Source organism: Zophobas morio, unplaced genomic scaffold (genome assembly GCF_036711695.1).
Source record: "Zophobas morio isolate AGI-343-1 ecotype UQ-CSIRO unplaced genomic scaffold, CSIRO_AGI_Zmor_V1 ptg000012l, whole genome shotgun sequence".
In the NCBI taxonomy this organism is placed as follows: Eukaryota; Metazoa; Arthropoda; class Insecta; order Coleoptera; family Tenebrionidae; genus Zophobas; species Zophobas morio.
Genome location: NW_026972117.1, coordinates 13,415,111 through 13,432,108, shown reverse-complemented (window position 1 = coordinate 13,432,108; position 16,998 = coordinate 13,415,111). Strand labels below are relative to the sequence as shown.

Below are 16,998 nucleotides of genomic sequence, written 5' to 3'. Positions count from 1 at the left end.
GGTAGCAGCGCTTCGTCCGTACGTATAAATAAATTCCATGATTTATTAATTATTTTTGAGTCATTTATTTTCATTTTGTCATACAGATCTCGATAAAAATAAATATAATGCAACACTTAAAACAAAAGTCAGATTTTTATTTTCACGTGGTCATTTGTTTAGACTTTCGAAGGACAAGAAGTGCTAAAACAATGTTAACAATCCACAAGATAAATCCCTTTGCCGCAATGAAGAACACTATAAGCACACCGACTCTTAAGTGTTATCACATCCGTCCATTCGATGGTGTTACTATATTCCAGACACTTATCGTAATCCACCCCAAGTATAACAAAAGTAATAAAATCCCAAAGACACACAAATAGAGTGACGTAACTCCAAACCATCACTGTTTTTGCAGAGTCTTTCCACAACACTAAAACCAAAGAAATTTTATTTTCTCTAATATTTTTAATCTTCACTTACTGTAAACTGCTGTGCCTATCCACAGAATGTCGAGAAAAAAATAAAACCACATGAAACCGGCAAACACATCAAAAGTAAATGTTTTACCGGGGAAGGGTCCACTGGCCTCTAAAGAAACGTTTTAGTTTGACTTGTATATAAAATAAATAAAAATTTATCCATACTAGAGAGAAACATCAGGTATATGCCACGTCCCACAGATTCCATGTAGGAAGTTGGTTCGCTGAGGAACTCTGGTTGTGAGTGGAATAGGATAATACATATCAAAGACATAATTGTCCATGCTAGACCTTGAATCTGCAACAAGAGTAAATTAGATTTAGAAAACAAAGAGAAGTGTAGAATTTACGATGGTCAAAGCAGCAGCAACATTTTTCACGCTTAACTCTACATTTGGTAACCTCATGATTGTACGTAGCTACAAATGAATCATTCAAAATCGTTTAAAATCCATCATATCAATAATTAGAAAAATACGTGTGTGTGAAACACGTGACGACATTTATGTATTAATTTTTCCACTACACTAAAAAAATTCTGTTGTCTGTGGTAAAGTGTATTCCAGAAATGGTGGCACTACGAACAGCTTTAATCAGATGAATATAAAGTGACAGTGGGAGCCTGAAACACAAAAAATTATAAAAAATTGAGCTTAGTTAACCTAACATTTACTATCTAAGATAAGTTATCGGAAATTTTTTTGTAAAAAGATAAACTATCGAATACTCACGTGTTATGATCCGTTAGGCAACCAACAGTTGGAGAAAAATCCAAGTATAACCTCTTCCGGTGTCGTATATCGTTACATAAATGTAGAATAAAAAAAGGCAGATTCATAAACCACAAAGATAATGAAATTTAAATAACACTTACAATGCAAGAAAACAGCTTTTAATTCAACGTGATCATTTGTTTAGAGGTTCGAAGGACAATAACTGCTAATACAATGTTAACAATCCACAAGACAAATCCCTTTGACGCAATAAAGAACACCGGTAGAATGACATTAGCACAAACACCCTCATCTGCTATTACATCTGACCCCCAGGAGGTACCACTATAATATAGACACCTATCGTAATCCACCCCCAGTAAAACAAAAGTGAAAAAGTCCCAGAAACACACAAACAAAGTAATGTAGCTCCACGTCACCACTGCTTTCGCAGTGTTGTCCCGCAACCCTAAAACTAAAAGAAACTTTATTTTCGCTAGTATTTTTATTTTTCACTTACTGTAAATTGATGCCCCCATCCACACAATGTCCAGAAGAAAATAAATCCACATAAAAGCAGCAAAAACGTCACAAGTAAATATTTGACCGCGGAAGTGCGTACCATCCTCTAAAGAAACGTTTTGGTTTGAGTAGTCTGTACAACAAATGAAAATGTAAAATGTATCACTTACTTAAAATGAACATCTCGTATATAGCACGTCCTAAATATTCCATGTAGGAAGTTGGATTGGTGAAGAACACTGGTTGTGCCTGGTATATAATGATACATATAAAAGACATAATTGTCCATGCTAAACCTTGAATCTATAACGAGAGATAATCAGATTTAACAAGTAAATAAATGTATAGAATTGTGGAATTACGATAGCCAAAGCGGCAGCAACATTTTTCACACTAAATTCTATCTTTGGTAACCTCATGGTTGTCCGTAGCTGTACTAAATATGAATCATTTGTGAAATATCTGTTATATGTTTTATAAATACCTAGTCATAAATGCAAGATTGTTATCCTGTAGGCATTAATTTCACAAGACATAAAACAAACGATTGCACTTATTTTACGTAGGATTTCTTGAATTTTCAGATAAGTTTAAAATCCACCACGTCAATAAAATTAGATAAAAATATTTCGGCGGTGACGCGGCCGGGCGGCGTTGGCATAAAGACAAGTCCGGAGAAGCGGCGTTTGCGATCCCTCCAGAGATATGTATGGGTTTAAATAGGGGCCACCGTCGGGAACGATTATTCAGTCAGTAAGTCGAATCGAGTCCAGCGAATGTTGAGAGAAGGCAGACAAATTGCGCCGGAATGATTTTGTACATAATCGCTGTGTAATTAGTACCTAACATTAGTATTGTCAAATTAATTTTTATGAAATAATTCAAAACTGTCAAAGTTATTAAGTTACCTAATATGTACAGTGGTTTGACAGGTTGATTATAATTACTGTTTCGACAAGGCGGCAAAGTCAGTGGCTGCCTCGCGCCTCATTTATGAATACTTTGTATGAAAGTGTTATTTTTAAGAATAATAACCAGGCAATTTTTTCCAATATGTTTAATACAACGCTGTTTAAAATATCAAAATTTTGTTATACCGGGTGTCTGAAAAATGGCGGATTAACTCTTCAGTACGTTATGTACGAGAGTTTCGGGAGTCCCAAAAAAAATAATAAAAAAATTCTTTATGATGTAGATTACGAAAAGAACATAAATTTATAGAAGTAAAATTGGTTTGTTAGTAACGATAATTTTTATTAGGATAATAAGCATAACAACCAGTAGTAATTAATCGCATTATCATTAATATACCAAGCTGTTATTTTTCATTGATAAATAAAACCAAAAAAAAAACAAAACCAACAGAAGAAAAATCCATAACTGATTTTGGCAATGACATATCCTCCAAGAAAAGAGAGGGTTGGTGGGCGGGGCTAGTAGCTGCTAAGACAAGAGTAATTTTGGCAAATGAGCTTTTTTGTAGACGAGCTTTATTATTATTATTATTATTATTATTAATTAAGCAGAAAATACTACGTGTTTATACTTTTTAGGGCGTTAATTGGAGTATGTGAGTTGGCAGAATGATAAATAGTTGGCAAATCATTCGATTTTCTACATAAAAAATATCTTGTACGGAAAAACAGTAAAATTTTTTGCAATAAAAAATACAGCCTGATCAATATTGTTTGAGTTGGCAGTAGAAATAACCAATTCTGGGAAATGTTTGTTGTACTGCTGTTGTTTAACCTGCTTCAAATGGTTGGCGCGATATTATTTTCAAATGTTATGGTGATGTCAAATTTTAACAATAATCGATAACAAATTTTCATTCAAGTTAAATGTCACTGTAGAAACTTTGATGATTAAAAACCGGTTTGTTTTAATTGTTTCAAAAAGTTTATTTTGTTTTAGAACATCAGATGTGTTTTTTTAAATTGCATTTTTCAAATGTTTTCTTTATAATGAATCATATTACATGCTGACAACTGCAGTATAAAATATAAATGCAAAACCGTACCATAAAACGTATCAAGAAAATTATTTGGAAACTAATAAAACCTAGCATGTGAAGAAGGTGAAAAAGCGCTAATCGTAACTGTTTTATATAAACAATATTTCTTATCTCGGAAAAAAAAGAACGGACGGATGGGTGGGTGGGGCTAGGTTTAACTTTTCCTTACTGAGCCTTTCATAAACAGGCAATAGCCCCGCCCACCCACCCCCTCTTCATTCTACTGACTGTACTTAATATTGTTCCGTCATATCGTAGCAAATATTAGACCCACCCACCCGCCCTCTATTTTCTTAGGTGGTGTTATTTGTTAAAATCGGTCTTATCTTGGTAGGTACTAGCCCCACCCACCCACCCTCTATTTTTTTAGAGGATCCGTGATTTGTCAAAATAAGTTTTATCTGACCAAGTACTAACCCTGCTCACTCGCACTGTTTTTATTCCAACGATTTGATTTCTGTTCAGTATAAGATCCACCCCTAATTCCAGATAAAATAAATCACTGAAACGGAGGTGGGATGGGTGGGAGGAGTTTATTATATTCTTCTGTCGAATGGGAGTGGAAACTAATAGAATCTAGGATGCGAAAAATGTAAACAAAGCGCTAATCGTAACTAGTTTTTATATAAAATAGTATATTATTAGCCAAGGTTGCAGAGCCAAGCATTCTAGACCGAGCGCAAATTAGAACCCGAGACGCGCAGCGTCGAGGGCTCTAAGGGCGAGGTCTAGAAGTGGCTTTGCAACCGTGGTTAATATACTATTTTTTTCATAAGACAATAAACTGAAAAATAAACGTTCAATTTTTTGACACAACATGATTTTGTTTTGATTTCTAATCAAACTTAATCTAAATCTTCAACACAAAGAAAACCGTTTATATTTGTCGCTGAGTTAATCATTTTATCTTGTACCATCTACCAACTACCATGCGTATACTCAAGTAATGTTTGTAGCACACATTTGTTCATTTTTTAAGAAATAATCACATCAAACATTGCGTACATAACCTCAATTTTTCTTTTTGAACCGGTGGTAGCAAAAGTTGAATTTGCTACCACTAAATGAGTCGACATTTGCATGCGTCCAGGCTGCTAGTGAAAAAAAGTAATTTCTTGTATACATTTTTTTTATTTCAGAACGGACGGGTGGGCGGGGCTAAGTTTAACATTTCCTTACTGAGTCTTTTATAAGCAAGCAATAGCCCCGCCCACCCACTCTAGTGACTACTCTTAATACTCTTAATTAATGACAACATTATTACTTTATTAGAATCTTAGGCAAATCCATTAAACCTTTGATGACAAAATAAATCAGTTGTTAAACAAAGGATCTAGAAAATATTAAGCCGGTGTTCAATAAGCATACCAAAGGTGAGAATCATATTTACAAAGTAATATTACTGACGCACCTCCCACTCATACAAGCTCCACCTTAATAAATCATTTCATTGGCCTGGAAATGAGCGGCTGTTTGAGATTACACCTCATTGTGTCTACATAATTTTTTATTATTGAAGTGTAAACGATGAAGACAAAGTCGTTAAAAAAACAAAATTTAGTAAAAAATATACTTTATTAAAAGGAAAATTGCAACTTAGATTCTATTTATATCAGAACTAATAAAATGAGTGATCAAAACGGAGTAGGGGTGGGTGGGCGGGGCCACTTTTTAATTTGTTTTAAATTTACCGTTTGTCAAAACAGAATTCAAATGCCATTTTACAATAAATAAGATAAGTCAGTAAAATGGAAAAAGCCGGTGGGCGGGGCTAAGTTTAACTTTTTTCTACAGTCTCATAAATTTAGCTTTTTTTACAGAGTATTTTATAAGTAAGCAATAGCCCCGCCCACCTTCATTCTATCGACTGCACTTAATATTGTTCAGTCATATCTTAGCAAGTACTAGCCCCACCCACCCGCCCTCTATTTTCTTAGAGGGTGTTATTTGTCCAATTTGTCCAAATCGGTCTCATCTTGGTAGGTACTAAAATAAGATCGATTTTGGCAAATCAGATACCCTCTAAAAAAAGAGAGGGCGGGTGGGTGGGGTTAGTACCTGCTACGATAAAACTAATTTTGGCAAATGACATACCTTATAAGAAAAGAGAGGGTGGGTGGGTGGGGCTAGTAGCTGCTAAGACAAGACTGATTTTGGCAAATGATATATTCTCTAACAAAATAGAGGGCGGGCGGCAGGGCTAGTACCTGTTAAGATAAGACAGATTTTAGTAAATGACGGATCCTCCAAGAAATTCAATTAAATTATTATAAGAAAAGACATTAGAGGCTTCAAAGCACTTTCAAATTCTTTCCAAACAAGAATACCTAAAACCTCAAGATTTTTTTAATTTTTCAAAAAAAAAACGGGTCTCAAAATTAACGCAAAAACAGGTCAGGTCAGAATTTTCCAAAAACAGAACACCAAGGTTTCCCAACATTGTTTTAAATAATCTGCAAAGAAAATCTCCATGGGCTCCCAAAATAATACACCATGGGTACCCAAAAGTCTCTCAAATTAAAAAAAACGCTGCAACACTCAAGACTTGTTCAAATTCATAAAAAATAAAACACTAAAAACTTAACAGATTTTTTCAAGCAACAAAACGCCTGATTCCTTTAAATTTATCCGAAAATAAACAGGGGACCTAAAACATTTTTTTCACAGATGTCAAAAGATGCAGAGTAAAAAAACTTTAAAGGTCACAGAAGATTTCTTCACTATTCTTTTTTGTTGTAACAAAATAATTTTCGAATTTTTAAATTTTAAAGAGAGAAGTCAAAAATGTTGCAACTTGATAATAGCAATATCTCTCACAAAAGATCGATGTGTAGAAAGGACTGACTTTCGACTCTATGTAACCACATCTTAGAAGCTATGGAACTTCGAGAAAACATAAAAGTGAACACTATTATCACGAGAACAATAAACAACACGATCAAAAACAGCCAGATTTTTGAAAATTTGATTTTGAGGAATAATTTAATTCCATTGCTTATTTATTTCACTGGAAACGAATACTCAACAATGTAAAAGTTCGACAACCAGTTTTATTGCAAAAGCGATAAAAAAGCTATCTACTTATTTAGGTATCTGTACAATATTAGTTATCTATATGAAAGTTTAGTTGTAAAAGTGTACATATAAATCATTTTTGGATATCATTATTATTATTATTAAAATGCGTTCTCGTGGCTTCCGTCTGTCTGTCTGTTGTAAGTAACAGAAAAATTATATACGAACTACAGAAATATTTTGTTGAAATTTTAAGTAGAGTTAAATTGGAAGTCAAAAAATTATTAATTATTATCTGATTTTGGGAACGCGGTAACTAAAATTAATGTTAGATCAAATATTTATTCAAAAGCAACATTACCCTGAGACACGTGATACTATTTATCCTACTGTTATTTAAATAATTTGACAAAATTTGGCGGATTTGGACGGAACTAAGTTTAGATCACCTTTTACTGACACTCTTAAAAAACTTAAAATTTTATATAAAAAATTAGGTACAACAAACAAACAACAAAATTATTTTATTAGGTTTAGTTCCAGTTAGTATCTTCTTGCGGGTGGTGACTGGTGTCGATTCTGGTGATAATCTGGTTCTGGTATTGTCACAGGATAATCGAAGTGGTTTTGGTTGGTATTTTGGGGAGGTGATGGTACATATGGGGCAGTCCGTGGTGACTGTGAGATATAACCACTGGGTTGACGCTGAACTGGCGGGGGTTGCGCTTGGAACCCTAACCTACAAAATTGTTACAAATTTTAGGGTCAGGTACTGTTCTACATTCTACGAATATAGCTACTTACGGTGGTACAACAGGTTGGAAATAGATTTGTCCGCCCTAAAACACAAACTGCGTTACAGCGTTACCAATTTTATGGTACAATTTTACCTTTTTCAGTTCTTTAGCCATGTTATGCAAAATCAAGGCGAAAATAACATTTACAATCCACAAAACAAATCCTTTTGCTGCAATCACAAGAGCTGTCAGGAATCCAGTTGAGCAAGTTCCTTGATAACTTATTTCAAGTGGATCACTGTAATACGAACCAGCCCAATCTAAACATTTGCTATAGTCTGAACCAAGGATAACCACAGTGATAAAATCCCACACTGAAATTAGTAAAGTGAGGTGACTCCACGCTGTGAGGTAGTTCGGCAAAGTGACTCCTTTTTTACGGGAAGCTAAAAATAAAAACTAGCTAATTTGAATTAATTTCTGAGTTTGAAGTTTACCTTCGATGGATATTCCTACCCATCCTAGATTAAGGAAGAAGTAAACCCAGGCAAATCCGGTGAAAACTTGGGGGCACAGAGTGTAATCAAATAGACCACAGTATCCTTTAGCTGGAAATATTTGAGCAAAGTGTGTCAAATTAATATAATTTCTTGAAAAATTTTTGTACTAGAATTAAAGATCTTTTTGACGACAATACTTACGCCACAAAAGGAGAAAATACATATTTTGGTTCACCACATCCATATAACTTGTGTCGCTAAGATCGAAATTAATCACATCTTGATTGTACAAAATTATGCATATTAACCCCATAACAGCATATGCTATTCCCTGAAGCTGGAACATAGCCTGTTTGGCAAACGGCTATTTTTGTGCTTATACTTACAACTCCCAGGATAAAAGCTATATTTTTCAGCTGAATTTCGATAGGTTTGAGCTCCATCGTTAATGGCGAAACGGAAAACACTGATGCTTGTCAAGCGATATTAGTGGAACTTCATCTTCAGTGTCAAACACTATTGCAATCTGATAACAGTGATATATTTGTTATCTCAGATAATGCTAATAACGCGGTAGCATCACTTAATTCGTAACAGCTGATGCTGCTAATTGATATTTCCAGTTATCGTATCCATTAGATTTTAATGAATTTTGGTTGGATTTGGATACTGATTTGGTATTAGTTTTAAATCCAGAAGATTATACTGAATCCTATTTAGAACTCGTTAATTTAGAAATAAAATAATATTAAAGAATGCTTACTGTAGATAAAACACTACAGATTTTAGTAGTGATTTAATCCGCTATCTAAAGATTAAATTAATTGAATTACTGAAATATTCCTTGTACATGGAAAATTTTGTCAGTGCATACAGGATATGTATTTGAACAGATAATGAAAGTTTTAGTTTTTATTTCTGCGTCACATTTTACTAATATGGTAACTTAAGAAGGTTTAGAATTTTTTTGGGTATTGTTTTATCCAGTTTTTAAGCAAAGTAATCGGATCTCTTGTCTGCGATATTGTCTGTTTGGATACACATTGTGGTGTCCTGAATTTGAAATTTAAATTTCGGGTTGAGGAAAAAAACAAAATAAGGAAAATCGCATTCGACGCCACGGTCCCCCTTCAATGAGTATAATTAATTAGTGTAAGATCAGTTAATGCTTTCAAAATTCACAGTTCATATTAAGACTTTTAGCTATTCATGGTTCCAATTCAATTTAATACAATATATATAAATATTTACATTGTATTAAATTTATATAACCACGTGTCAGGAATTCACTTATTCAGATTTCACTTTTTATTTATCACGATATATCAAAAGCTCTGGATGTTTTTATTTCAGTATTAAGTACTTCATCATTACTTTTCACTGACATTAAGAATAGTTCACTTAAAATAGGCATTTAGAGACAAATGACCTTGGAAACTTTCATCATCCAAAAAAATAACATCGTGTGCTTATTTTTTTATGTTGCTGCTATTACATTACAGTAAATTCTTTGTTGTTTGAAATTCTCAGCGGTAAAATATCAATACAAAGTTTTTCATAAATTTTGTTAAAAATGTGTCTAAATTCGGGTAATTTACCTAAAGTAGTTCGCAGCAAATTCCTGGCTCTGAGAATATGTTGAAAAATTATTGCGAAAATTTCTAGAAAAAATACACTTTGTTATAGATTTTTTTCTATGCTTTCAAATTATCTCAAAATCCCTCAATATTCCCTCAGATTTCTTCAAAATTTTTCAGATTTTTAGAAATCGTTTAACGTCCTCTAAAATTTTTCAGGATCGCTTTGGATCCTTTCAGATCTGTGCAGATTGTTCCAGATCCTTCCAACTTTCATATCCCCTCAGATTTTCTTGGATTCTCTCGGATTCTCCCAGATTCTTTCCTTTTTTTAAAGATTCTTCCTTTCGGATGCTTTTGGATGCTGTCGGATTGTTTCACATTCTTTCAAATTTTTTCCAGTTCTATTCAGATCGTTTTAGAAGCTTACAGATACTTGCAAATCCCTGCAGACTCTTCTAAGTTCTTCCAGATTTTTCTAGATTCTTCGAGATTCCCTCAGGTTCTCACAGATTCTTTCAGAATTTCCCAATTTTTCAAATTGTTTCAAAGAAACCATCAGGAATCCTCACGATTCTTTCAAATTTTTGAGTTCTATTCAGGTCGTTTAAAATCGTACAGATACTTTCAGATCCTTGCAGACTTTTCCAAATTCTTCCAGATTTTTGTAGGATATTTTAGATTCTCTCAAATTCCCACAGGTAAACTCAGATTCCCACAAATTCCTCCAGATTCTTTCAAATGCTTTCAAATTCTTTCGTTTTCTTTTTGATTCTCTCCTTCAGGTTTTTTTCGATTTTTTTTTTATTCTTTCCGATGCTTCCGGATTGCTTCCAGTTCTTTGAATTTTTTTAAGATTCTTTCAAAGACACCGACAGGAATCCTCAAGATTCTTTCAAATTTTTCAGATCCCTGCAGATTCTTCCAGTTTTTTTAGATTTCTCTATATTTTTCGAGATTCCTGAGATTCTCTCAGATTCCTCCAGAGAATGTGAGAGAATCTCGGAGAAATTAGTAAAATCTAAAAGAATCTATAAAAATCTGGAAGAGTCTGCAGGAATATGGAAGGATTTGCAAAGATTTAAAACAATCCGAACAAAACTGAAAAATTTTTTGGAATATTGAGGATTTCTGATGGTATTTTTGAAAGAATTTGAAAAGTTCGAAAGAATCTGAAAACATTCGAAAAAATCAGAAAAATGCGAAAGAGAGAATCAGAAAGAATCCAAAAAATTTGAAAAAATCTTAAATTTTCTCAGATTCTTTCAGATTTTTTCGACACTCTCAGATTCTCTCAGAATTTTTCACCTTTCATATCGTTTCAAATTTTTTCAAATTTTTCCAGATCATTTCAGATCCCTGAATACTCTTCTATGTTCTTCCAGATCTTCATTTTCATTCTGAATCTCTCCTTCAGGTTTTTTCGATTTTTTTATTCTTTCCGATGTTTGCGGATTGCTTCCAATTCTCTGAACTTTTTGAAGATTCTTTCAAAGACACGGTCAGAAATACTCAAGATTCTTTCAAAATTTTGAGATCCTGCAGATTCTTCTAAATTCTTCCAGATTCTTCCAGTTTTTTTTTAGATTTTTCTATATATTCGAGATTCTTCGAGATTCTCTCATATTCCTCTAGGGAATGTGAGAGAATCTCGAAGAATCTAGCAAAATCTAAAAGAATCTAGAAAAATCTGGAAGAATCTGCAGGAATCTGGAAGGATTTGTAAGGATCTAAAACAATCCGAACAGATAACATTTAAAGAATCTTGAGGATTTCTGATGGTATTTTTGAAAGAATATGAAAAGTTCGAAAGAATCTGAAAAAATTCGAACAAATCAGAAAAATTCGAAAGAGAGAATCAGAAAGAATTCAAAGAATTTGAAAAAATCTTAAATTCTCTCAGATTCTTTCAGATTTTTTAGATACTCTCAGATTGTCTCAGAATTTTTCACCTTTCATATCGTTTCAGATTTTTTCAGATTTTTCCAGATCATTTCAGATCCCTGCAGACTCTTCTAAGTTCTTCTAGATTGTTCTAGATTCTTCAAGATTCTCGCAGATTCTCACAGATTCTTTCAGAATTTCCTAATTTCTCTCAAATTCTTTCAGAGTCGCTCATATTCCTTTAGATTCCTTCAGATTCTCTTCAAATCTCCCAATTTCTCTCAGATTCCTTCAAATTTCTCTTTCATTTTCTTTCTGAGCCTCTCTTTCAGATTTTTCGAATTTTTTCAGATTCTTTCAGAGACCCTCAGGAATCCTAACGATTCTTTCAAATTTTTGAATTCTATTCAGGTCTGCAAACTTCTTCCAGATTTTTGTAGAATATTTGAGATTCTCTCAGACTGCCACAAATTCCTCCAGATTCGTTCAAATGCTTTCAAATTCTTTCATTTTCTTTTTGATTTTCTCTTTCAGGTTTTTTCGACTTTTTTTATTCTTTCCGATGCTTCCGGATGGCTTCCAATTTTTTTATTTTTTTTAAGATTCCTTCAAAGACACCGTCAGGAATCCTCAAGATTCTTTCAAATTTTTCAGTTCTATTCAGATCGTTTCAGACTCTTTCAGATCCCTGCAGATTCTTCTAGATTCTTCCAGTTTTTTTTTAGGTTTTTCTATATTTTTCGAAATTTTTCGAGTTTCCCTCAAATTCCTCCCGCGAATGTGAAAGAATCTCGAAGAATCTAGAAAAATCTGGACGAATCTGCAGGAATATGGAAGGATTTGCAAAGATCTAAAACAATCCGAACAGAACTGAAAAATTTTAAAGAATCTTGAGGATTTCTGATAGTATTTTTGAAAGAATCTGAAAAGTTCGAAAGAATCTGAAAAAAAATCGAAAAAATCAGTAAAATTCAAAAGAGAAAATCAGAAAGAATCCAAAGAATTTGACAAAATCTTAAATTCTCTCTGATTCTTTCGATATTCTCAGATTCTTTCTAGTTCTTTCCGATTCTGAGTTTCATATCTCTCAGATTTTCTTGGATTCCGTCAGATTCTCCCAGATTCTTTCAGGTGTTTTCGGATTCTCTCCTTTTTTTTAAAGATTCCTCCTTTGGATTCTTTCGGATTATTCTTGATCCTTTTGGATGATGTTGGATTGTTTCACGTTCTTTCAAATTTTTTCCAGTTCTATTCAGATCGTTTTAGAACCTTACAGACACTTTCAAATCCCTGCAGACTCGTCTAAGTTCTTCCAGATTTTTCTAAATTCTTCGAGATTCTCGCAGGTTCTCACAGATTCTTTCATATTCTTCTCAAATCTCCCAACTTCTCTCAGATTCCTTCAAATTTCTCCAAATTCTTTCATTTTCTTTCTGCAGACTATTCCAAATTTTTCTAGATTTTTGTTGAATATTTGAGATTCTCTGAGATTCCCACAGGTAAACTCAGATTCCCACAAATTCCTCCAGATTCTTTCAAATGCTTTCAAATTATTTCATTTTCTTTTTGATTCTCTCGTTCAGGTTTTTTCGATTTTTTTATTCTTTCCGATGCTTCCGGATTGCTTCCAGTTCTTTGAAATTTTTTAAGATTTTTTCAAAAACACCGTCAGGAATCCTCAAGATTCTTTCAAAGTTCTATTCAGATCCTTTCAGACCCTTTTAGATCCCTGCAGATTCTTCCAAATTCTTCCAGATTCTTCCAGTTTTTTTTTTTTTTTTAGCATCCGGGTGAAAGTACAATTGGCAATAGGTGGCTGTGTTGCGAAGACGGGGTAAGAGAGTAAAATATGTTTTTTTTTTGTATGTATGTAGGAAGTTAAATTGACTGCCATAGTTTAAATTACTGTAACGACGATTTATCTTAAACTTTCTCAGTGTATGTATTGTAAAGTTTGACGAGCTCAGTTAGTTTACGTAGCTTTTATACCGCTAAAACTTATCAGCAGTTTTATTGCAAATTTTGAAGAACGTGTTTTCGATTGTTGCTTATCGCAAATAATCCCTATTTATCAATCATGTTTCAAGTGAGATGTCAAAAATCATAAAACTGCGCTTTTACTCAATCAAATAAAAACAATATTTTTTATTTAATTTTAAAGTTGTGTAGCAAAAAAAAAGGAATGGGTGGATTTGAAAGCAAAAGACAAAGTTAAAAGAAATCACTAAAACTATATTTACATCATAAAAGAGTATCATGCTTGGTAAAATCTAGACAAAAATAACAAGTAATGTAATAAATTATTGTTTTTTTTTATCTAAACCTATTATCAAACTCATTTTCTGAAAGGTGACGAAGGCCAGTCGTAATCCGGTTCTGGAATTTGAACTGGATACTGCGAATTTGGTGGAGGGGGTAGTGAGCACGTCACTGGCTGCGGACGATCTGGAAGAGGCTGGCCAACAGGATGTTGTATGTGGAAACCAATCCTGATAATAAATTTTGTTTACACAATTATTGCAACAAAATAAGTGACTTACGGTGAAACATATGCAGGTGGCTGCACTGGCTAAAATTTAAATTAAATAAATTTGTTATAAATTACACTTTAGAGACAAAATTACCGTTTTGAAGCGTCTGCTCATGTTGAGTGTAGCCGCTGCTAAAATAACATTAACAACCCATAATACAAATCCTCGAGCTGCGATTACCAACACTGGCAAAACTGCATTAGCACAGATCAGTTGATTGGCGATTTTCTCAGTTGGGATCCAAAAGTACTTGTCGACGTAACTTAAGCACTTGCCATAATCTGATCCGAAAATAATGACAACTAGAAAATCCCACAAAGAAATAACAAATGTGATGTAACTCCAAAGCTTCAAATACTTCTGGACCTGAGTATTTTGTTCACGCAACGCTAAAACCTTACTGTTAGTGGTAACCAATCCTGTATTTAGAATTTTTACCGAAAACTGAAACCCCTATCCAGATGATGTGGAGAATTAAATAGACCCAAGCGAAACCAGCAAAAACACGTGGATATAAAGTTTGGTCTTCAAACGAACGTAAGTTAGCTGCAAAATATAGATAATGATTGTCACAATTTGAATTTTTTGGAAGTATTTTGGTACTTACGTCCCAAATAAAACGTGTACCAGAAAGCGTTCAGCATGTCCATGTAACTATTCTCAGGGAGGTTGGGTGGTGTGTCGTTGTATACGATTATACATATCAGAGCCAGGATTGCATAGGCCAGTCCTTGAAGCTGCAATATTAAAAACATTTAAACTTAAATGTTTTAACAACATTTTTACTTACAATTCCTAAGGAACAGGCAATTTTCTTAACCCAGTTTTCAATGTCGTTTAAACTCATCTTGCTGTTTCTGTTAAATCAGTCAGTCAACTGAGGCGTCTTGTTTTTACTGAAATAGATAAAAAAGTAATAGTGGAGATAGTGGCTTATTTCGAAAAAATTTATAACGTTACTTATATAATCCCAATAAAATTTATAAAGCAGGTATGACGTCTACAGATGACTTTATTATATAGTAGGTACATATAGATTTTGGTTCGTAAAACAACGCTGGAATTCGCAGATATCTAACAGAGCCTGTTTTCATATTGGAAATTCGGTTGAATTAAGACATCGTCGTAATTTACAAAGGAAAAGTTCATGATCATTTTTGGAAAGAAAAAGAAAATTTGATACATATTTTGATTACCGCTTTTACTGTGTTTCCAAATTTCACAGAAACCGGGAACGAAATTAATTAGATTAGCAACGAAAGAACTATTTAAAAAATTCTGATATTTCCGTACGTAACGTGTTTTCTTATCTGGTAATAGTTTTATTGTGTAGCGTCTTCTTTTTATTTCTGTAGATATAAATACGTCAGTAGTTCTACTTATCTAGTCAACTTCAAATTCTCGAACCATTGATAAGATCGATAATTTTTTTTATTTAGGTGTACTATGATCATGTAGCAGCTATTTGTTGAGGATTAAAGATAAATAGTAGTAACTGCCAAAAATAGAGCTTCGAAAGCTGCCGATTAGTGGATTATATATATTTTTTGACACTACAAATGCAAAAAATTTAGTGAAAAAAAATCAGTGCACTGATTTTGCACACTAAAATTTCAAAAATGTACTAGACAATGAGTTGATAATAACTGATGATAAAATTGTCAATGATTCATTGATAATACTTTACTGAATTTTTATAACTGATGTATGAAACATCTACAGCATTAATTAATTACCGTAATCTTGTCACCTGTTTTTTGTTTGTGTAGCGTATATTTGGTTCTCAGAATATTTAAAGCTTCAAAAAACATCATTTTTTACTTAAAGTTTTGAGATAGTTGAAAGTTTTACCGTCAAACACTTAAGTGATTGATTCTTGAAGTTCTCTTTCTTTCATGGTAACTTCTACTATCATCCAAAATTTGTGTTACGGAAGTTTTTAGCGCGATTCCGGAAAAACTGGGTGCCCAAAAATTAAAAAAACAACCTCGTGTTTATGTAGTTATGATGTCTCTATCAGTGAAAATCCCTAGACGAAACGACTATTGGTTTTTGAAATACATATTTGGTTTAAAGCCGGATTTTTTAAAATAACTCAAAAATTTCATTATATTTTGCCTTTTTTTTAACATATTTCACATGATAATTTCTCGTAGAAAAATAAGGATTTTACAATTAAGCTCCACCCTTCAGCTTACGACGAATAAAAACAATCACCAGAATGAGTATTTTGCAGTTAAGCTCATCACAATTGAGATAGGGCGCATGGGCGGGGCTTACATTTTGCTTTTTTTATTAATATTACATAGCCATCTTTTCCCAACAAAAATTTAGAATATGGGTAAAATGGTACATTTTTGCAAGGAAATATGAATTTTGCAATTATGGGACGGAGCCCTAATTGCAAAATCGATATTTCGTTATACGAATTTTCCATTTTAAATACGTTTTAAGTTTCATGTTGTGAAAAGAAGTCTACACGTATTAGAACAAAAAGACAAAAAGTAAGCCCGCCCACCCGCCCTATCTCAATTGTGATGAGCTTAGCTGCAAAATACTCATTTCATTACAAGAAATTAAAAAGATGTTTTTGAATTTCGTGTTCTTCAAAGAATACTACGTATATTAAGAAAAAAAGGCAAAATATAAACCTCCCACATTTCAATTCTGATGATTATTTTTTATTCTTAGAAACTTAAAACACGTTTAAAATGGTAAATTTTTGTAAGGAAATATGGATTTTGTAATTAGGCTGCCACCCCTACGTCTGCCAACGAATGAAAAATTCAGATCAGGGCAGGTATGGGTGGGGCTTAAGCTTTGGCTATAATTTTTTCTTAATATAGGTACGTAGTATTCTTTGAATAACACGATACTCAAAAACATGTCTTACATTTTGCAATTAAATTCCGTGCCTTTGGCTCTTGACGATTAAAAAAATCATCACAATTGAGATAGGGCGGGTGGGCGAGGCTTATATTTTGCCTTTTTTCTTAATATACGTAGTCGTCTTGTCAGAACAAGAAATTTAAAACATGTTT

At 33.2% G+C, this 16,998-nt stretch overlaps 3 protein-coding genes across 4 annotated transcripts; all 3 read right to left on the bottom strand.

The window, feature by feature from the left end:
- Positions 1 to 41: 41 nt before the first annotated feature.
- Positions 42 to 1,139, bottom strand: LOC135127812 (uncharacterized). Its single transcript, XM_064054443.1, has 4 exons — positions 815 to 1,139; positions 630 to 762; positions 466 to 573; positions 42 to 415 (listed from the first exon to the last, which is right to left on the bottom strand). The coding sequence occupies exons 1-4, from the start codon at positions 869 to 871 to the stop codon at positions 195 to 197; spliced, it is 519 nt and encodes a 172-aa protein (XP_063910513.1). The 5' UTR covers positions 872 to 1,139; the 3' UTR covers positions 42 to 194.
- A 6,057-nt stretch (positions 1,140 to 7,196) lies between these two features.
- On the bottom strand, positions 7,197 to 8,477 carry LOC135128342 (uncharacterized). Its single transcript, XM_064055253.1, has 6 exons — positions 8,352 to 8,477; positions 8,167 to 8,302; positions 7,963 to 8,073; positions 7,619 to 7,911; positions 7,533 to 7,567; positions 7,197 to 7,467 (listed from the first exon to the last, which is right to left on the bottom strand). The coding sequence occupies exons 1-6, from the start codon at positions 8,406 to 8,408 to the stop codon at positions 7,272 to 7,274; spliced, it is 828 nt and encodes a 275-aa protein (XP_063911323.1). The 5' UTR covers positions 8,409 to 8,477; the 3' UTR covers positions 7,197 to 7,271.
- A 5,160-nt stretch (positions 8,478 to 13,637) lies between these two features.
- Positions 13,638 to 15,102, bottom strand: LOC135128341 (uncharacterized). Of its 2 annotated transcripts, XM_064055252.1 has the most exons (7): positions 14,918 to 14,935; positions 14,748 to 14,853; positions 14,565 to 14,694; positions 14,396 to 14,503; positions 14,051 to 14,346; positions 13,967 to 13,995; positions 13,638 to 13,915 (listed from the first exon to the last, which is right to left on the bottom strand). In XM_064055252.1, the coding sequence occupies exons 2-7, from the start codon at positions 14,802 to 14,804 to the stop codon at positions 13,762 to 13,764; spliced, it is 774 nt and encodes a 257-aa protein (XP_063911322.1). In that variant the 5' UTR covers positions 14,805 to 14,853; positions 14,918 to 14,935; the 3' UTR covers positions 13,638 to 13,761. The 2 variants fall into 2 exon arrangements, with proteins under 2 accessions (XP_063911322.1, XP_063911320.1); XM_064055250.1 differs by having other exon boundaries at positions 14,748 to 15,102.
- Between the last annotated feature and the right edge of the window lie 1,896 nt (positions 15,103 to 16,998).